This window comes from Ranitomeya imitator, chromosome 1, assembly GCF_032444005.1.
Source record: "Ranitomeya imitator isolate aRanImi1 chromosome 1, aRanImi1.pri, whole genome shotgun sequence".
In the NCBI taxonomy this organism is placed as follows: Eukaryota; Metazoa; Chordata; class Amphibia; order Anura; family Dendrobatidae; genus Ranitomeya; species Ranitomeya imitator.
The window spans coordinates 315,116,565-315,138,824 of record NC_091282.1 but is presented as its reverse complement, the minus strand read 5'-3'; the positions used below and the strand labels follow the sequence as shown (position 1 = coordinate 315,138,824).

Sequence of the window (22,260 nt, the reverse complement as noted above, 5' to 3'; positions counted from 1 at the left end):
TGGCTTGTGACTATCCATCATCCTCTTGATTACATTCCAGAGGTTTTCAATGGGGTTCAGGTCTGGAGATTGGGCTGCCCATGTCAGGGTTTCGATGTGGTGGTCTCTTAATTTTTGCCAGAGCTGTATTTACGTCATTCTTACAGTTGTCTTTTGTGGTTTAGTTAAATTTTCTGCTTCTTACATCAGTGTGGTTTCTTACAGATGTTTTAGACAGATTACTGAAATGTGACTATTTTAAAAAGTCGCATAATTTGGCGAAACTCTACTCCAGTGTTCCCCTGGAGGCCTTTTCAGTACACCAGTTATTTTGTCACATTTTTACAACATTTTGCAATGTCTCACTAACTTTTCTTGCTAAAATGATGCAAAACCAATTAAAGACTAAAAAAAGACAATTTTGGGATTTCCACAAAATTAGCTAATTTGGATAAAAAATGTCAGAGAAAACCACAAGTTAAAAAAAAAAGTGAATGAAAAAACACACAAATGAATCTGGCCCAGTGAGTATCCCCAGAATCTATGGCACATTTTTCATAATAATAAAAAGTTCAAACCAGCCAATGAACACTCTATAGATCACATGAACTGTGTCATAATGTATCCAACGTACATTCATCTTTTGTGATTTATTTAAGTCCCTGTTTTTATCTTGTAGTATTTGTTGATATTTTGTTGTGCCAAACTTTTCAAAATGGTGCATACAGTTCATGAATTTTGCGCAAACACAAAAATAATCTATATTTTTTTGTCTTCAACTTGTTTTATTACTTTTTAACTCAAAAAGTATCATGTTTTGCATAATGGCATCAAAGTTACTTGCATACAAAAAAATTTGCAACAAATTTTCCAACATCTTTTCTTAAAAGTTGCAATTCATGAATCGGTCTAAAACATTTGGAAAAGCCACACTGAAATCAGAAAACTAACTTAACAACAAAAAACAACTTTAGAGAAGTTCAAATTGTTTGATAAATTTGATAGAAATAAAAATGGCACTAATTGAGAGGTATTCACACCAAAAAGCTGGTGAAAATTCGATGATGAATCAGGCCCAAAGTGTCTAAGAGTGCAGTGCCCCATTGGACTATCTATAAACAATAGCATAGTGATCATAATTAAACAGAACATTTCTTTAAAGGGGTGGTCCGAAGTCTAACTAAATTTCTTTCTAAATTCCTATCTATTTAGTGCTGTAATCTAAGCTTTTTTTCTAATATACTTGTATTAAAAATTCCCTACCGTTCCCTAACTACGCTATCTAACTTCCATTGTATTTTTTTCCTATTTCCTGTGTGATATTTCTTTGTTTGAGAATCCCAGTGCATTCTGGGATACTCATGCAAAGTGTCATCAGAGCTGGGAGCAGAGGCTGCGGTCACTGCCACAGCACCTGTCCCCTCCCTGAAATCAAGCGTCCCCAGTGTTGCTCGTTTCAGGGGCTGTGCGCATCCCTGTTGTGTCCCTCCATGTGAGCTATGCGATCTACACAGGGACAGTGTCCACTCTGTTGTCGGCTCGGATCAGTAAATAATCAGCCGGCAACTGAACAGTGTCGGAATGCCCAGCATGCAGAGACCATTGATGTCACTTGCGGGGGTGGTAGATTACGGCACTAAATAGATAGGGATTTAGACTGAAATTTGGATTGACTTCAGACCACCCCATTCAGCTGATTACCCAAGCTGGGGTCAGGATTGAGCCTCTATAAATATGCGCCAATAAACAGATTGAGAATCTTTCCTAAGATTACTAAAATTCTCCTTTAGAGTAACCAGAGTACCATCTTAAGTAGTGCCAAGTTAAACACACCGCTCCTCCTTAGTGCCCCTCCAGACTGACAAGAATTGACATGTCAGCGGCCAATGTATGGCTGGTTACTGGTCACTTCTGCCCCATTTTATGATTTCTGCTTCTAGTGATGAGCAGAATTATTATTATTACTAATTATTATAGCGCCATTTATTCCATGGAATAATGGAATAGTGCACAACCCATTGTCTGTATGAAACACTGCCTTAGGCCTCTTTCAGCTCCCGTCACAATCCGTCGTTTTTTGAGAATGCAGGATCCTGCAAAAAAAATTTGCAGGATCCTGCATTTTCTCATAGACTTGAATTAGCAACGGATTGTGACGGATGTCCACACGTTTTATCTGTCTTCCACTGGATCCTGCATAAAAAAAGGTCCGTCGGGCAGAGAAAATGTTCAGAGGAAAGTTTTTTCTGCATGTCGGAAAATCGGTCAGCGACGCATCCTGTGCTGCCCGTCACTAGCTACAATGGAAGCCTATGGGCGCAGGATGCGTCGCTGACTGTGAAAAGCAGGAATCCAGCAACGGGTTCCGCCTTTTCAAAGAGAGCATGTGTGGAAGAATTTCCCGTCAGGGAAATTCTCTCTCGCTCGCTCTCTTTCTCTTTTTACTATTGATGCTGCCTATGCAGCATCAATAGCAACAAAATATAATGTTAAAAATAATAAAAAAAATAAAAAATCGCAATATTCTCACCTACCGGCGTTCCCGCGCAGCGTCACCGATGTTCCCGGCAGCTAGCGTTACTTCCTAGTAATACATTGCGAAATCTCGCGAGAAGTCGCGGTCTCGCGAGACCATGACTTCTCACGAGATTTCGCAATGTATTACTAGGGACGCTAGCTGCTGGAAACATCGTTGCGCGGGTAGGTGAGAATACTGCAATTTTTTTTATTTTTTTAACCTGGTTTGTGTTGTGTATGCGTATTCGCAGCGGAAAACCGCTGCAAAGACGCATACACAACGACGCATACACAACAGGTGCACATAGCCTCGATGGGTCTGTCAGAAAGAAGGGCCCCGTGCCCACATTTTCCACAATCTGCACAGGATCCGTCATTTCAACGTCTTGACGGATCCTGTGCAGATTTGAAAGATGGAAGTGTGAAAGAAGCCATACTGGGAATTTCAGGAGGCTTCCAGGCAACCCAAAAGGAATAAGAGTTTTAAAGTGAATCTGTCAGCAGGGTTTCACACCTCAAGCAATTTATAGGAGCATGGAGCTCTTTCAAAGAAAATGCTAGCAACACCTTTACTTGGCCAGTCCCTTTCTCCATTACTGAGATTTCAGCTTTTGTATAGATATGCAAATGAGACTAAAGGACTATGGTAGATCTTAAGCCACTGTAACTCCAACTCTCTTCCCCACACAGCACCACCTCCTCCTGCTGGACTGACGTCTCCTTTACCTGAAGTTGTAGGGGGTGGGCAGGCGGCTGGTTTGTGCCCTGCATTCCTGTGCATACCTGTCAAATAAAATCAGGTACGGTTTATATGTTTTAATATGTGTACCTTGTAATGTGGTAGCATTTGATTCTATTCTAGTGTGAGGACCAATGTACTTGTGTTTGTACATTGTGCAAGTAATGTTTATATGTCTCGAGGTGTGAGGGATAGAGGTAGGGATATGTAGTGATACAGTTAGGTTTAGTGTTCAGTAAGGGTCATGTAGGATTTAGGATAGTGGGGGCACTATAGTGTTAGATTCAGATTTAGATGTCAAGATAGGAAGAGTTAGCCAATGGAAAGGTAGCTTGTGGGAGGAGTTAAGAGAGGTATTCTAGAAGCTAGGGACTTGAGTGTTTGATTCAGAGTAGGAAGAATTGAAGTTAGAGAAGTGTTACATGTCTGTCTTCGGAACACGTGTGGATCAGGGCATTTGGAGGGAGTTAGCAGCTAGACCTTTGGGTGACTCGCGTGACATCCGGGACCTGCGGTCTGACAAGGGTTGGCAGCGAGATCCTGTAATTTCACCCAAGATGGGGAAAGTGGACGGGGAGCACCAGAGACCAGAATGGAGACAACGGTGCCAGATTACACGTTGATAGGAAAGACCAGGGACAGCTTACCAGAAGGATCATCCATGACATGTGAAGACTGTTGGACTGTGTTTGTAACGAAGCTGAATGAGTTGAGTAAAATTTTATTGAAAATGAATCTGGACTTTGAGAATATTTTTTGCGCTGCTGAAACGGATTGAGACTTTGCACGCTAAGGAGACTTCTGACCCACAGGTGGGTGAAGTACCTTGCAAATAAAGCACACCGCAAAAGGAATCTAATGTTTCTGTAGCAGGGCGTCAGGGTGTCCCAGCACAGCAGCAGGCTCTCGCCATGACTATCACCCTGGCCCCCGTTACAAAGTCACACATCATAGAGGTCGGCAATCAGGCAGGAGTAGGGGGTGATGGGCGAGCAATAGAGCTGGAGTGACAGAGGCTTCAGATCCATCATAGCCCTTCAGCCTAATTTGTATATCAATTCAAAAGCTAATTTCTCAGTAATGGAGGAACAGACTGGCCATGTAAAGGTATTGCTGGACTTCTCTTTGAAAGCGGTACATGTGCATATAAATACCTTGAGGATGCAATCCTGCTGACAGATTCCCTTTAAAGTGATGTGGAAAAAAAAGTTTTTCATAAAAGGTACAGTTTACCTATAGTTTACAATTCTGATTATTTGAACAGCGATACAATAGATGATCAGAAGGCCAAAAATTACTAATAAAATCACAATTTTTATTGAAAAACATCTTTAAAAACATATAGCCAAGGTGTACAAAAAAGAGACGAACCACTCCAAAGATCACAATCACCCATATACACGCACAGCCACCGGAAATAGAGTAATATTCAGATCTATCTGTTATGTCCTAGGAAACAGCTTATTACTATAAGTCAATAATCTGCATAATCATTCTCATAATAGGACACTCCACATACACCTATAATGGGCATGACGTATGTCCCAAAGTATGTGCTACCTATATGGAAAACTCTATCACATCACATCTCCCAGGCATAGGCACATCCACCACACACGGGCGTTAGAGTCACATCCCCCACTACCCTACCAAGGTAATTATTTACATGGCTGTTTAAATTATGTGGCCTCTTGGCTGGGTATGATTTTCATTATGTGTGGTGGATGTGCCTATGCCTGGGAGATGTGATGTGATAGAGTTTTCCATATAGGTAGCACATACTTTGGGACATATGTCATGCCCATTATAGGCGTATGTGGAGTGTCCTATTATGAGAATGATTATGCAGATTATTGACTTATAGTAATAAGCTGTTTCCTAGGACATAACAGATAGATCTGAATATTACTCTATTTCCCGTGGCTGTGCGTGTATATGGGTGATTGTGATCCTTGGAGTGGTTCGTCTCTTTTTTGTACACCTTGGCTGTATGTTTTTAAAGATGTTTTTCAATAAAAATTGTGATTTTATTAGTAATTTTTGGCCTTCTGATCATCTATTGTATCGCTGTTCATGTAGTAACTGATGATAGGCTCTACAATTCCTTTGTTGTAGTTTACATGGTACATACATTTATTTATATATTAAGTATATTTGTGAAGTTCTAAAGATTTTTCTGATCACCATGTTGATGTGTCATATTTATCTGTATAATTCTGATTATTTGTAGTAAGCTCTGGTTCTGATATTGAAGTACCGGTATATAATTTTTTATATAGTAGTGTTTGGACACATAGTCAAAGTGATTGTACTCCCTATACAATTCTTACCTACCACTGCAATCTAGATTTATTAGGGTGTAATGAAAAAAATGGCTCCCTCGATTCTCTCAGTGTGAACTTTGAAACTGAGAAAGCAGACCGGGTTTAGGAATAGACGTAGGAAAAAAAATCTCTCCACGGTCAGTCACATGTAAATTCCACATGTGACATAAAGGGTAAAATTTCCTGTATCCAAAGCGAAATAAGATGGAAATCTTCAAGGTACGTCTCAAGTTTTTGGAACTAATTAACCGTATATCCTATAGACTCAAATGATCTAATAAATAACACACGTAGGTTGTAGCTGTGAAAGCAGCCTGAATTAAATTATGTCTGCATGATCCATTCTAATTTACATGGTTTATTCTGATAGTATAATGCAGTTTATTGTTTTCACTAAGTGAAAGGCAGAGAAGGGCAAAGACATATCTTCGGTTAGCTAGAGGAACAGCAATGTTGGCGACAGCAGTGGAATATCAGCCCCTAATACACAAGAGGAGTGAAAGCAGGGTAAGTGGCCGGGATCTGTCGGTAATGTGGATGGATGAATGATTTCTGTTCACGAGAAACCATTTAATAAATGCTGTAATTGGAGTCAGACAAAATCCTGGATATCACGCAGATGTGTCCCTCACATGAGTGCTGTGTTCTTAAAATCCATGGGAAGCCAAAATCACAGTGAACTAGTGTGCATATACTGTATATTGTATTACTTCTGCTGCCTTAATAGCATTTTTTATATAATTGTTACATATTATCCATTTACTATATAACATTGACATATTCCATTGTGCTGTACAGATCATCCATTTACATCAGTCCTTGTTCACAGATCAAAGCTTAGGTTTCTTTTCTCTCATTTTAGTTTTGTTTTTGTCTTTCGGTTTACCATAGAGGTTTAGATGTTTTGTGTTGGTGTTTTTATTTCTTGTTGTACTTGTGTGTTTGTTTTCCATAGGGATTTTGTGTTGGTGTTTTTTATTTCTTGTTGTACTTGTGTGCTTGTTTTCCATAGGGGTTGTGTGTTGGTGTTTTTATTTCTTGTTTTACTTGTGTGTTTCTCATTATGTTTACCATAGGGGTTTTGAGTTGGTGTTTTTTATTTTTTGCTGTACTTGCGTGTTTTTTCACCAGAGGTGTTTCGTTTTGGTGTTTTTATTTCTTATTTTACTTGTGTGTTTGTTTTCCATAGGGGTTTTGTGTTGGTGTTTTTATTTCTTATTTTACTTGTGTGCTTGTTTTCCATAGGGGTTTTGTATTGGTGTTTTTATTTCTTATTTTACTTGTGTGTTTGTTTTCCATAGGGGTTTTGAGTTGGTGTTTTTTATTTCTTGTTGTACTTGCGTGTTTTTTTCACCAGAGGGGTTTAGTGTTGGTGTTTTTATTTCTTATTTTACTTGTGTGTTTCTCTTTATGTTTACCATAGGGGTTTTGAGTTGGTGTTTTTTATTTTTTGCTGTACTTGTGTGCTTGTTTTCATTAGGGGTTGTGTGTTGGTGTTTTTATTTCTTGTTTTACTTGTGTGTTTCTCATTATGTTTACCATAGGGGTTTTGAGTTGGTGTTTTTTATTTTTTGCTGTACTTGCGTGTTTTTTCACCAGAGGTGTTTTGTTTTGGTGTTTTTATTTCTAATTTTACTTGTGTGTTTGTTTTCCATAGGGGTTTTGTGTTGGTGTTTTTATTTCTTATTTTACTTGTGTGTTTGTTGTCCATAGGGGTTTTGTGTTGGTGTTTTTATTTCTTATTTTACTTGTGTGTTTGTTTTCCATAGGGGTTTTGAGATGGTGTTTTTTATTTCTTGTTGTACTTGCGTGTTTTTTCACCAGAGGGGTTTAGTGTTGGTGTTTTTATTCCTTATTTTACTTGTGTGTTTATTTTCCATAGGGGTTTTGTGTTGGTGTTTTTATTTCTTGTTGTACTTGGGTGTTTGTTTTCCATAGGGGTTGTGTGTTGGTGTTTTTATTTCTTGTTTTACTTGTGTGTCTGTTTACCATTGTGGTTGGGTGTTGTTGTTCTTCCAAAGCAGTAAGATTTCCTCTCCTGAAGCTAAAATGTTGGCTTTTCGCAATCCTTCTAATCAGTTCAGAGAGGTAAACTCAGGACAAGGTGTCGATTGCATTATGAAAAAATGTCAGGGATTTCTGGTGAAGTGCATTTGCAGCAAGTTGTCTGGATTCGGAAAGCTTCCCTACTATCATAATGATTAGTAGGTATGATATTTTAGTTGTATTTGATTTATACCAAGCCAAATTGTTTTTGATTCTAGACACCAGCCTAAAATGTTATATGCCTTCTGGTTCTGTTGTTCTCGTGGGAGATAAGTCATTAGCAGAGATATCCGGCAGTGACCTGTTTCCCTTTGCTCACACACACTTGGCTGCAAGTAAATGGGAAGTTTTCAGCTGACATGTACTGAAGGTGTATGGTCACCTTAACTATAATTGAGCGGGTTCCAGTTATGGATATCTTTGGTAAAAAGGCTAATCAGAGAAAGAATAAACCTGGGCCGTACTTTCTTCTTTAGTATGTGGTGATTAACCAAGAAATTCTTTGAATGATATTGGCTGAAGAAAGGCAGAAAAAGATAGTGAAATAACTGGCTACCAGTAGCAAGCAAAGTATTGTATTAGTTGGACAGGGATAACAGTCACCACAATACACAGTCCATCGTAGCTGGCGTTATGGAGAAGTATGGTAGCCAAAGTTCTGTACAAGGAGACAAAAAAGCGAACGATAACATTTTATTTTACAACAAAAACCAAGGGAAATGAAGTTGTAATTATTAACATAAAAATAAGCACCTTCATTAGACATGATTCTGATGGATTTGATTGGGGCTCACCATCTACATTCTCAATCAGTATGTATTTGCTGTGTTGGAGGAAACCAACACAAACACAAGGAGATCATACTTATTTTTTGCAGATGCTGTCCTTGGCGGGATTTATGCCCAGGACCACAACACTGCAAAACTACAGATCTAACAGCTGAGCCACCATGCTGCCCATTCTACCTTACTGCTGCCCTTTTGTCGTATAACAGTTTTAACCCCTTAACGACCGCCGATACGCCTTTTAACAGCGGCAGTTAAGGGTACTTAAACAGTGAATAGCGCCCCCACAGAGTCGGATTTTCTCTGGGTCTTGGTTGCCAGGGGTAGCCGAGACCCCAGAGAACATGATTTGGTTTTTTTTTTACCGACCCCCGGGTTGCGATCGCTGGTAATTAACCGTTTACCGGCGGTCGCAAAAAACCCCCCCAAAAACGCGATTTCCCATTTAATTTCTCTGTCCTCCGATGTGATCGCACATCAGAGGACAGAGAATTGGGGTCCCCAATAGCCCCCTGATACTCACCTGTCTCCCCCGGAGCTCCTCGTGGCTCCCGATGGGCGCCGCCATCTTTTTCTTTGGGGTCTTGGCTGCCAGGTGTGGCTGAGACCCCAAAGAACATGATCGGGGTCGGTTTTTACCGACCCCTATTTTGCGATCGCCGGTAATTAACTGTTTACCGGCGGCCACAAAAAAAAGCGATCTGTCATTCTCTGTCCTCTGATGTGATCGCACATCAGAGGACAGAGAAATAGGGGATTCGGGGACCCTGTTATGCTTACCAGTGTCCCTGGGTCCTCCTGCACCCCCTCCTGCCCGCCGGCATCTTCATCCGGTAAGAATGCGCAGTGCGCCCGCCATGATCTGCCGGCCAACAGCTAGAGGAGTTGGGGCTAAATTTAGGGTTGGGGCTAAATTTAGGGCTAGGATTAGGCTTCTTTCACAACGTGGGCAGCGGATGCAGTTTTTCAATGCATCCGCTGCCCAGTCTATGTCCTGGGGAGGAGGGGGCGGAGTTACGGCCACGCATGCACGGTCGGAAATGGCAGACGCGATGTACAAAAAAATGTTACATTGAATGTTTTTTTGTGACGACGGTCCGCCAAAACACAACGGATCCAGTGCACGACGGACGTGACGTGTGGCCATCTGTCACGATCCGTCGGCAATACAAATCTATGGGCAAAAAATGCATCCTGTGGGCACATTTGCAGGATCCGTTTTTTGTCCAAAATGACAGATTGCGGCAGATGCCACACGGCACAAGTGTGAAAGTAGCCTTAGGGCTAGGGTTAGGGCTAGGGTTAGCGTTGGGGCTAAAGTTAGGGCTAGGGTTGTGGCTAAAGTTAGGGTTAGAGTTGGAATTAACGTTAGGGTTTGGATTAGGGTTGGTATTAGGGTTAGGGTTGGCATTAGGGTTACATTTGGGATTAGGGTTAGGTTTGGGATTAGGGTTAAGGTTAGGGTTGGGATTAGGGTTCGGGGTGTATTGGGATTAGGGTTAGGTTTGAGGTTAGGGTTGAGATTAGGATTAGGGGTGTGTTGGTTTTAGGGTTTTGATTAGGGTTATGGTTGGGGTTGAGATTAGGGTTGTTTTGGGGTTAGGGTTGTAATTATCGTTAGGGTTGTGATTAGAATTATGGATTGGGTTGCGATTAGGGTTAGGGGTGTGTTGGGGTTAGGGTTTGAGTTAGAATTGGGGGGTTTCTACTGTTTAATTACATCAGGGGGTCTCCAAACACGACAGCCAATTTTGCGCTCAAAAAGTCAAATGGTGCGCCCTCCCTTTTGAGCTCTGCCGTGCGCCCAAACAGTGGGGAATAAAAAATCTTTTTTGTGGAAAAAAAATATATTTTTTATTTTCACGACTCTGCATTATAAACTTCTGTGAAGCACTTGGGCATTCAAAGTTCCTTGGGGGTCTAGTTTCCAAAATGGGGTCACTTGTGGGGAGGTTTCTACTGTTTAGGTACATCAGGGGCTCTGCAAACGCAACATAACGCCTGCCGACCATTCTATCAAAGTCTGCATTCCAAAATGGCGCTCCTTCCCTTCCAAGCTCTGCCATGCACCCAAACAGTGGTCCCCGCACACACATGGGGTACCAGCATACTCAGGAAAAATTGGACAACAACTGTTGGGGTCCAATTTCTCTTGTTACCCTTGTGGAAAAAAAACTTGGGGGCTAAAAAATCTTTTTTGTGGAAAAAAAAATATTTTTTATTTTCACGACTCTGCATTATAAACTTCTGTGAAGCACTTGGGCATTCAAAGTTCTCACCACACCTAGATAAGTTCCTTGGGGGGTTTTGTTTCCAAAATGGGGTCACTTGTGGGGGGTTTCTACTGTTTAGGTACATCTGAGGGTCTGCAAATGCAACATAACGCCCACAGACCATTATATGAAAGTCTGCATTCCAAAACAGAGCTCCTTCCCTTCCGAGCTCTGCCATGCGCCCAAACAGTGGTCCCCCCCACATATGGGGTATCAGCCTACTCAGCATAAATTGCACAATAAATTTTGGGGTCCAATTTCACCTGTTACCCTTGTGAAAGTAAAAATTTGGGGGTGAAAAATCATTTTTGTGGAAAAAATATTATTTTTTTATTTTCATGGCTCTATATTATAAACTTCTTTGAAGCAGTTGGGGGTTCATAGTGCTCGCCACACATCTAGATAAGATCTTTGGGAGGGTCTAGTTTCCAAAATGGGGTCACTTGTGGGGGGTTTCTACTGTTTAGGTACATCAGGAGCTCTGCAAATGCAATATGACGCCCGCAGACCACCCCATCAAAGTCTACATTCCAAGCGGCGCTCCTTCCCTTCCGAGCCCCGATGGGTGCCCAAACAGTGACCCCCCCACATATGGGGTATCCGCATACTCAGGACAAGCTGGTCAACAGATTTTGTGGTCCAATGTCTCCTGTTACCCTTGAGAAAATAAAAATTGCAGGCTAAAAAATCATTTTTGAGGAAAAAAAAGGTTTTTTTTCTTTTCACAGCTCTACTTTATAAATTTCTGTGAAGCACTTGGGGGTTTAAAGTGCTCACCACACATCTAAATAAGTTCCCTAAGGGGTCTAGTTTCCAAAATGGGGTCACTTGTGGATGGTTTCTACTGTTTCGGCACATCAGGGGCTCTCCAAACGCGACTTGGCGTCCGATCTCAATTCCAGCCAATTCTACATTGAAAAAGTAAACGGCACTCCTCTTCCAAGCTCAGCGGTGCGCCCAAACAGTGTTTTACCCCCACATATGGGGTATTGACATACTCAGGAGAAATTGCACAACAACTTTTTTGTTCTAATTTCTCCTGTTACCGTTGTGAAAATAAGAATTTGTGGGCAAAAAGATCATTTTTGTGTAAACAAATGCGATTTTTTATTTTCATGGCTCTACGTTATAAACTTCTGTGAAGCACCTGGGGGTTCAAAGTGCTCACCACACATCTAGATAAGTTCCTTAAGGGGTCTAATTTCCAAAATGGTGTCACTTGTGGGGGGTTTCCACTATTTAGGCACATCAGGGGCTCTCTAAACGTGACATGGCATCCAATCTCAATTCCAGCCAGTTCTGCATTGAAAAAGTCAAACGGCGCTCCTTCTCTTCCAAGCTCTGCGGTGCGCCTAAACAGTGGTTTACCCCCACATATGGGGTATCGGCATATTCAGGAGAAATTGCCCAACAAAATTTATGGTTAAATTTCTGTTTTTACTCTTGTGAAAATTAAAAAAAAATGGTTCTGAAGTAAAATGTTTGCAAAAAAAGTTAAATGTTCATTTGTTCTTCCACATTTTTTCAGTTCCTGTGAAGCACGTAAAGAGTTAATAAACTTCTTGAATGTGGTTTTGAGCACCTTGAGGGGTGCAGTTTTTAGAATGGTGTAACACTTGGTTATTTTCTATCAAATAGACCCCTCAAAATGACTTCAAATGTGATGTGGTCTCTAAAAAAAATGGTGTTGTAAGAATGAGAAATTGGTGGTCAAACTTTAACCCTTATAACTCCCTAACAAAAAAAAATTGTTTCCAAAATTGTGCTGATGTAAAGTAGACATGTGGAAAATGTTATTTATTAACTATTTTGTGTGACATATCTCTCTGATTTAAGGGCATAAAAATACAAAGTTTGAAAATTACAAAATTTTAAATTTTTTTACCATATTTCCATTTTTTTTTTCCATAAATAATCGCAAGTAATATCGAAGAAATGTTACCACTAAGGCCGGCTTCACACTCAGCGTATGAAAATACGGTCCGTATATTACGGCCGTAATACGCTGAAATGTCCCGAAAATAGTGGTCCGTAGCTCCTCCGTAGGCAGGGTGTGTCAGCGTTTTTTGCGCATGGCATCCTCCGTATGGCATCCGTACTGCGTGGTTTTCTCGCAGGCTTGCAAAACCAACATACCGCTATAGAAATGATCCATGTGTCCCAAAAAGAAAAAAATATATATATATACTGTCTATATCTATATATATATATATAGATATATATATGTCATTAGACACATATATGTATATATATTAATATTTTTTCCAGCGCTATACAGCTTGAAAGCCGGTAATTCAATTACCGGCTTTTTCTTTCTCCTTCCTAAAACCCGACATGATTTGAGACATGGTTTACATACAGTAAACCATGTCTTCTCTCCATTTTTTTTTTCAGATTCCACACTACTAATGTCAGTAGTGTGTATCTGCAAAATTTGGCCGTTCTAGCTCTTAAAATAAAGGGTTAAATGGCGGAAAAAATTGGCGTGGGCTCCCGCGCAATTTTCTCCGCCAGAGTAGTAAAGCCAGTGACTGAGGGCAGATATTAATAGCCTGGAGAGGGTCCACGGTTATTGGCCCCCCCCTGGCTAAAAATATCTGCCCCCAGCCACCCCAGAACAGGCACATCTGGAAGATGCGCCTATTCTGGCACTTGGCCACTCTCTTCCCATTCCCGTGTAGCGGTGGGATATGGGGTAATGAAGGGTTAATGCCACCTTGCTATTGTAAGGTGACATTAAGCCTAATTAATAATGGAGAGGCGTCAATTATGACACCTATCCATTATTAATCCAATTGAATGAAAGGGTTAAATAAAACACAAACACATTATTTAAAATTATTTTAATGAAATAAAAACAATGGTTGTTGGAGTATTTTATTCTACGCCCAATCCAGTCACTGAAGACCCTCGTTCTGTGAAAGAAAAAACATAATAAACCAACAATATACTTACCCTCCGCAGATCTGTAACGTCCAACGATGTAAATCCTTCTGAAGGGGTTAAAACATTTTGCAGCAAGGAGCTTTGCTAATGCAGGCTGCTCCTCGCTGCAAAACCCCGGGGAATGAGTCTAAATATAGATCAATGAGCTATATTTAGCTTCATTTGCGGTGAGGCGCCCTCTGCTGGCTGTTTATAGATCGTGGGAACTTGCCTAGAAAGCCCAGGCCCAGGCTTTCTAGGCAAGTTCCCACGATCTATAAACAGCCAGCAGAGGGCGCCTCAATTGATGCCTCTCCATTATTAATTAGGCTTAATGTCACCTTACAATAGCAAGGTGGCATTAACCCTTCATTACCCCATATCCCACCGCTACACGGGAATGGGAAGAGAGTGGCCAAGTGCCAGAATAGGCGCATCTTCCAGATGTGCCTGTTCTGGGGTGGCTGGGGGCAGATATTTTTAGCCAGGGGGGGGGGGGCAATAACCGTGGACCCTCTCCAGGCTATTAATATCTGCCCTCAGTCACTGGCTTTACTACTCTGGCGGAGAAAATTGCGCGGGAGCCCACGCCAATTTTTTCCGCCATTTAACCCTTTATTTTAAGAGCTAGAACGGCCAAATTTTGCAGATACACACTACTGACATTAGTAGTGTGGAATCTGCAAAAAAAATGGAGAGAAGACATGGTTTACTGTATGTAAACCATGTCTCAAATCATGTCGGGTTTTAGGAAGGAGAAAGAAAAAGCCGGTAATTGAATTACCGGCTTTCAAGCTGTATAGCGCTGGAATAAATATTAATATATATACATATATGTGTCTCACTGACATATATATATATATATATATATATATATATATATATATATACCTATTCTATGTGTACACATTTATTCTACCTATTCTACTGTAAGCTGTCAGTGTGATTTTACTGTACACCGCACTGAATTACCGGCTTTTCTCTCTAACAGCGCTGCGTATTTCTCGCAAGTCACACTGCTTGTCCGTGTGAAATCCGTATTTTTCACGCTTCCATAGACTTTCATTGGCGTATTTCTTGCGCAGTACGGTGACAAACGCAGCATGCTGCGATTTTGTACGGCCGTAGAAAGCCGTATAATACTGATCAGTAAAATACGGCAGATAGGAGCAGGGGCATAGAGAATAATTGTGCCGTATTTTTTGCGAGTTTTACGGACGTAGTTTCTGCGCTCTTACGTCCGTAAAACTCGCAAGTGTGAAGCCGGCCTAACATGAAGTACAATCTCTGAATCAGAGGGATCCGTTGAAGCGTTCCAGAGTTATAACCTCATAAAGTGACAGTGGTCAGAATTGTAAAAATTGGCTCGGTCGTTAAGTACCAAATTGGCGCTGTCACTAAGGGGTTAAAACTCCCCAGAAACATACAAATCTGAGGCCATCTTCATTTCATATTTGCTTATACTAGTTGGACTCATAACATTTTGTATTACGGTAATTTATCACAGGGCAGCTTTCTCTGTAATTGTCTACATTATTTGGGGGAGCCTGCTGAGGACCCCTGTTTGTTTTACAAATACTGAAGTACATAGTAGAAAAAAATATTCATATTTATTAATGAGTCCTGTGTTACATAGTGTGGTGTAATTACTGTTTTAATGCAAACGGAAAATGTAAAAACGGATCCTTTGCATAGCAGATGCAAATGCAAGAAGAGGGATTCCATTGCTTATTATTGGGCCCGTCCGTGCGTCATTATTTGTCAGATTTTACAACGGAAAATTCTACATCATGCACTTTTTCTTCTAAAAATCCATTAAAGGGACACTGTCACCTGAATTTGGAGGGAACAATCTTCAGCCATGGAGGCGGGGTTTTTGGGTTTTTGATTCACCCTTTCCTTACCCGCTGGCTGCATGCTGGCTGCAATATTGGATTGAAGTTCATTCTCTGTCCTCCATAGTACACGCCTGCGCAAGGCAAGATTGCAGACTGTGCAGGCATGTACTACGGAGAACAGAGAATGAACTTCAATCCAATATTGCAGCCAGCATGCAGCCAGTGGGTAAGGAAAGGGTGAATCAAAAACCCCGCCTCCATGGCTGAAGATTGTTCCCTCAAAATTTAGGTGACAGTGTCCCTTTAATGTGGCCCTAGTTCCACAACTGAGTTTTAGGGCTGGGATACAGTGCAAGATAAAATCACACTAACATGGACTGTACTATATAGGTAAGGCTACTTTCACACTAGCGTTAACTGCAATCTGTCACAATGCGTCGTTTTGCAGAAAAAACGCATCCTGCAAAAGTGTTTGCAGGATGCGTTTTTTCTCCATTGACTAACATTACGCGACGCATTGCGACGGATTGCCACACGTCGCAACCGTCGCGCGACGGTTGCGCCGTGTTTCGGCCGACCGTCGGCCGCAAAAAACGTTCCATGTAACATTTTTTGCAGCCGACGGACCGTCTTTTCCGACCGCGCATGCGTGGCCGGAACTCCTCCCCCACCTCCCCGCACCTCACAATGGGGCAGCGGATGCGCTGAAAAGCAGCATCCGCTGCACCCGTTGTGCGGCGGAGGCAACGCTAGCGTCGGTAACCTCGGCCCGACGCACGGCGACGGGCCGGGCCCGACGCTAGTGTGAAAGAAGCCTAAGAGGGTACCAGTTAAGGTACCGTCACACTAAGCGACGCTGCAGCGATACTGACAACGATCCGGATCGCTGCAGCGTCGCTGTTTGGTCGCTGGAGAGCTGTCACACAGACAGCTCTCCAGCGACCAACGATGCCGGTAACCAGGGTAAACATCGGGTTACTAAGCGCAGGGCCGCTCTAAGTAACCCGATGTTTACCCTGGTTACCATCGTTAAAGTAAAAAAACAAACACTACATACTTACCTACCGCTGTCTGTCCTCGGCGCTCTGCTTCTCTGGTCTGGCTGTGAGCACAGCGGCCGGAAAGCAGAGCGGTGACGTCACCGCTCTGCTTTCCGGCTGCCCGGCGCTCACAGCCAGAGCAGAGAAGCAGAGCGCCGAGGACAGACAGCGGTAGGTAAGTATGTAGTGTTTGTTTTTTTACTTTAACGATGGTAACCAGGGTAAACATCGGGTTACTAAGCGCGGCCCTGCGCTTAGTAACCCGATGTTTACCCTGGTTACCAGCGAAGACATCGTTGAATCGGTGTCACACACACCGATTCAGCGATGTCAGTGGGAGAGCCAGCGACGAAATAAAGTTCTGGCCTTTCTTCCCCGACCAGCGACATCACAGCAGGGGCCTGATCGCTGCTGCGTGTCACACTGGACGATATCGCTAGCCAGGACGCTGCAACGTCACGGATCGCTAGCGATAGCGATAGTGTAGGGGCTGCCTGAACCTGCTGACTCGTAAAGATCACACATCGATAACCTATATTAAAGAGAAAATATCAAAATATCATTAGGCCTCATTTAGACGACCATGAATCATTTTCATGTTCTATCCATTATTTTCAAGAATAGAAAACTAACCCATTCAAGTCAATGACAGCACACAGAAGTCTGAATCAGGCATAAAACGTATAAGACAGAGGGAAGAAAAACTGCTGACTAGCTGCTAATATGCTTCAAACCCAAACCATTCCCACATAACTTTCAGAAAAAAATACAAAATATGGGGAACCTGTTGGTAATCACTAGACATGCAAAATTCTCGAAAGACCTTTTAAAACCTATAAATGGGTAGTACAAAGCATTATATTCTTACCTATGTCGGTAACACTGTTCCCGGAGAGTTACATGACTTATTGCGTCATATGTCGGCAGCAGCAAATGACCAGCCGTTAGTCAGCTGCAGCCTTTACTATTTTGTCAGAATGGATGTCCACCCTGAAGGAATACTGATGAGCTGCAGCCGCAAGTCATGTAAATCTCAATGACATTGCAGGGAGATGAGTGCCTACTTTTTTTAATATGTGGCCTTGATTTTATTAAACTAGTGTTGTCCAGCTGTGAACAACCCCTTTAAGTGTCTGAATCCTTAACCGTCTTCTCAAACTGCTCACTAATAATTCAATGGGAATATACAATTTTTGGTCTTGACGATTTCTTGGAAAAGAAAAAACACAACACCTTCCAATTAACGGTATCATCGAATTTGGTACTTGGAAATTTAAATTAAGCTTTCCTTTAACTGTTACCCCCTAAGGCCGGCGGCGTCACACACAACGTAAAAAAAAAAATCGGTCCGTTTTTCATGGCCGAGAATCGCACAAATGTTCCCTGAACAGTGATCCGTATGTCATCCGTGTGCAATGCGATGATGCGATTTTCTCGCATCTAAGCATCCGTGTGGCATCCGTATAGCGAGATTTTCTTGCCGGCTTGCAAAATGGACATATAATGGATCCCTAGTCTCAAATATGGTTGTGGCTGTTTTGCTGTGACCAATCAGCAACTTGGGATTTCCGTTACAGACAGACAGACGGAAGTGACCCTTAGACAATTATATAGTAGATATATATATAATATCTGTGAGACACACATATATTTATATTTCATGGAGCATTAGGTAGCAGAACAGCCGATAATTCAATTGTCTGCAATTGTTGTGCAATATACTACGTGGGCTGTGCAATATACTACGTGGGCTGTGCAATATACTATGTGCGCTGTGCAATATACTACCTGGATGTACAATATACTATATGGCTGTGCTATATACTACGTGCATGTGCAATATACTACGTGGCTGTGCTATACACTACGTGAGCTGTGCTATATACTATGTGGGCTGTGTTATACACTACGTGGGCTATTATATACTATGTGGCTGTGCTATATACTATGTGGGCTGTGCTATATACTACGTGAGCTGTGTTATACACTACGTGGGCTGTGTTATATACTACGTGGGCTGCTTTATACACTACATGGGCTGTTTTATACACTACATGGGCTGTGTCATACACTACGTGGGCAGTGTTATATACTGTTTGCGTGGGCTGTTATATACTACGTGAGCTGTGTTATATGCTACATGGGCTGTTATAAACTACGTGGCTGTGTTATATGCTATGTGGGCTGTTATACACTCTGTGGGCTGTGTTATATACTATGTGGCTGTGCTATATACTCTGTGGGCTGTGCTATATACTCCGTGGACTGTGCTATATACTACGTGGCTGTGCTATATACTACGTGGCCGGCCGCGAACAATCAGCGACAGGTGCAGTCCAGCCGCGAATTGGCGCGGGATTTGAGCCATGCTTCGCTAATTGGTCGCGGCCGGCCGAATCCTGTGTATTCAATGTATTATTCTAAAATCTTCATACATATTCTAGAATACCCGATGAGTTAGAATTGGGCTACCATCTAGTATATATATATTTATATATATATATATATATATATATATATATATACATACTAGCTATACCACTGTGTGGGCTGTGTTTTGTATATACCACTGTGTGGGCTGTGCTGTGTATATACCACTGTGTGGGCTGTGCTGTGTATACTACTACGCGGGCTGTGCTGTATATACTACTACGCGGGCTGTGCTGTATATACTACGACCCGGGCTGTGCTGTATACTACTACTACATGGGCTGTGCTGTATACTACTACGCAGGCTGTGCTATATTATGCAGGCTGTGATATATTCTATGCAAGTTGTGCTGGCTTTGATATATACTATGGGAGGTATATTATATTCTATGGGGGAGGCCGTGTTATATACTACTAGCTATTGAACCCGTTCTACGCCCGGGTTGCGAGCATTTATATTGGTATATGGTCTCCATCCTGGTATGTGCTGCTCCATCCTGCGCCCCCATCCTGTCATGTGCTGCTCCATCCTGCGTCCCCATCCTGTCAAGTGCTGCTCCATCCTGCGTCCCCATCCTGTCATGAGCTGCTCCATCCTGCGCCCCCATCCTGTCATGTGCTGCTCCATCCTGCGCCCCCATCCTGTTATGTGCTGCACCCATCCTGCACCCCCTTTCTGTCATGTGCTGCTCCCATTCTGCGCCCCCATTCTGACATGTGCTGCTCCCATACTGCGCCCCCATTCTGACATGTGCTGCACCCATCCTGCACCTCCATTCTGTCATTTGCTGCTCCCATCCTGCGCCTCCATTCTGTCATTTGCTGCTCCCATCCCGTGCCCCCATCCTGTCATGTGCTGCTCCCATCCTGCGCCCCGTTCTGTCATGTGCTGCTTCCATCCTGCACCCCCGTTCTGTCATGTGCTGCTGCCATCCTGCACCCCCGTTCTGTCATGTGCTGCCCTATTCTGTCATGTGCTGCTCCCATCCTGTGCCCCCGTTCTGTCATGTGCTGTTCCCATCCTGCGCCAACGTTCTGTAATTTGCTGCTCCCATCCATATGCCCCATACGCTGCTCCATTATGGTTGATGGCCCCCATAAGATGCTCCATAGTATATGCCCCGTATGCTGCTCCATTATGGTTGATGGCCCCCATAAGATGCTCCATAGTATATGCCTCATATGCTGCTCCATTATGGTTGATGGCCCCCATAAGATGCTCCATAGTATATGCCCCGTATGCTTCTGCATTATGGTTGATGGCCCCCATAAGATGCTCCATAGTATATGCCCCGTACACTGCTCCATAAAGGTTTATGGCCCCATAAGATGCTCCATAGTATATGCCCTGTACACTACTCCATAAAGGTTTATGGCCCCCATAAGATGCTCCATAGTATATGCCCCGTACACTGCTCCATAAAGGTTTATGGCCCCCATAAGATGCTCCATAGTATATGCCCTGTACACTGCTCCATAAAGGTTTATGGCCCCCATAAGATGCTCCATAGTATATGCCCTGTACACTGCTCCATAAAGGTTTATGGCCCCCATAAGATGCTCCATAGTATATGCCCCGTACACTGCTCCATAAAGGTTTATGGCCCCCATAAGATGCTCCATAGCATATGCCCTGTACACTGCTCCATAAAGGTTTATGGCCCCCATAAGATGCTCCATAGTATATGCCCCGTATACTGCTTAGATATATAAAAAAAATAACATACTCCCCTATCGTCGCTGGGCGCCGAGTGCTGAGGGGCCTGAGCAGGCGGTGACACCGGCGCTGTGGGGGTCAGGTGCCGGAGTCGCCGCTAGCTCAGGCCCCCAACACTTGCTATAGTCACCTGGCCCTGATCCAGCGCTGCGTGCCGCTCCGTGTTCCGGGTCCTCTGGCTGTGACTGTTCAGTCAGAGGGCGGTGCGCATTAAGCGCGTCATCGCGCCCTCTGAACTGTGAACGTCACAGGCAGAGGACCCGAAAGATGGAGTGGCGCACAGCGCTGGAACGGGACAGGTGAATATAGCTTATACTCACCCTCCTGCGACGTCCCTGCTTCTCTGTTGGAGATCGCGATGTGCGTTCAGTGCTTACGCATACCGCGATCTCCTGGGCTGCGTCACTCTGTAGGGTCCAGACTGCATCGGCGCTTGCGCAGTCTATAAAGGCTTCAGACAGAGTGACGCTCCCAGCCTTATATTATATATATATATATATATATATATATATAAAGAAAAAAGTGAAGCAGCACAAAAAATAAAAAGAAATGTGGACTTTATTGCCTGGATGGCGTGGCGACGTTTCGGATGCAAGATCCTTTCTCAAGCAATGAACACCAGGGTGAAGCAGTCATTTATACAAAACCCATAACAATCTCATTATATAATCTATTACATATAATATCATAAATATAAACAAATTACATTAAATAACAGTCCATAAAAAAAGTGACTCAATATACCAAGAAGTACTATCGTAAAATCCATATTCAGTGTACATCCAACAGTGATGTGACTAGTGATATAGTAAAAAATATCTTAATAACCAATTACCAATTGATAAAATCAGATTAACTCAGGTGTGTCCATTCCATACGCTCCGATCATACAATTAATATATGCATATTTACCTAAGAACTGCACGCCACGACTCTCGGCGTCTACCCGCGCACACTGCGCATGTCCGTGACGTCAGGGCCAAACAAAGCCCATAATGCCACAGCTCGCAGCTGCGCAAAGCAGCGCCGAAGGTCCGGCCGCCATCTTTGAACAGGGAAAACTTCGCCCATAGGGAACACCGGCTTCACAACTATTAGAACTCTTACATTATACAAATATCTTACTACAACGTGTAGAAATGGACTCATATTTATGGGCCAACCCTGTTATGGCCATACTAGGCTCAAAATTGTACCAAGCCTTAATGTCGAGCACCACCACACAGACCAACATGCAGAAGATACACTTCATATAGAGGAATGGAATGTACTAAATTCCGAAAGGACCAGGACATAAGTCCAATATGAGGTCACACGGACTCAGGTGCTCACACTAACAAGTGTAGCATTTCGTTCTAGCGCCGGACATGGAGAACTTAGGGGGCAAACACCTCCCGTATCTCTCCTATCCAGTCGCCACGAAACCCATAGTCCACATAAACTGGCCACATATACAAATTCCTAAACAACTATGCAAACATACAGCCATATCGTGGTAGCTCTTGATATTTAACATTTGTTCTTTATTACAATACATAGGTCTTTATACCCAATGAGTCCACCACTACCACGTTAAAAAAAGAGGAAGAAAATGAGTTCTTTTAAGAAAACGTTTTTTAATGCTTTAATTTTTTATTTTTTATTTTT

The 22,260-nt window shown here is 42.7% G+C and overlaps 1 protein-coding gene across 2 annotated transcripts in view; it reads left to right on the top strand.

The window, feature by feature from the left end:
- Positions 1–5,942: 5,942 nt before the first annotated feature.
- LOC138670897 (solute carrier family 2, facilitated glucose transporter member 11-like) overlaps positions 5,943–22,260 on the top strand; it is a 196,512-nt gene continuing 180,194 nt past the window's right edge. The window contains exon 1 of one of the 2 annotated variants that reach the window (XM_069758668.1): positions 5,943–6,066. In XM_069758668.1, coding sequence (XP_069614769.1) covers positions 6,010–6,066 — 57 coding nt within the window. In that variant the 5' untranslated portion in view covers positions 5,943–6,009. The remainder of the gene's footprint in view (positions 6,067–22,260) is intronic. The other variant, XM_069758659.1, reaches the window with a different exon arrangement.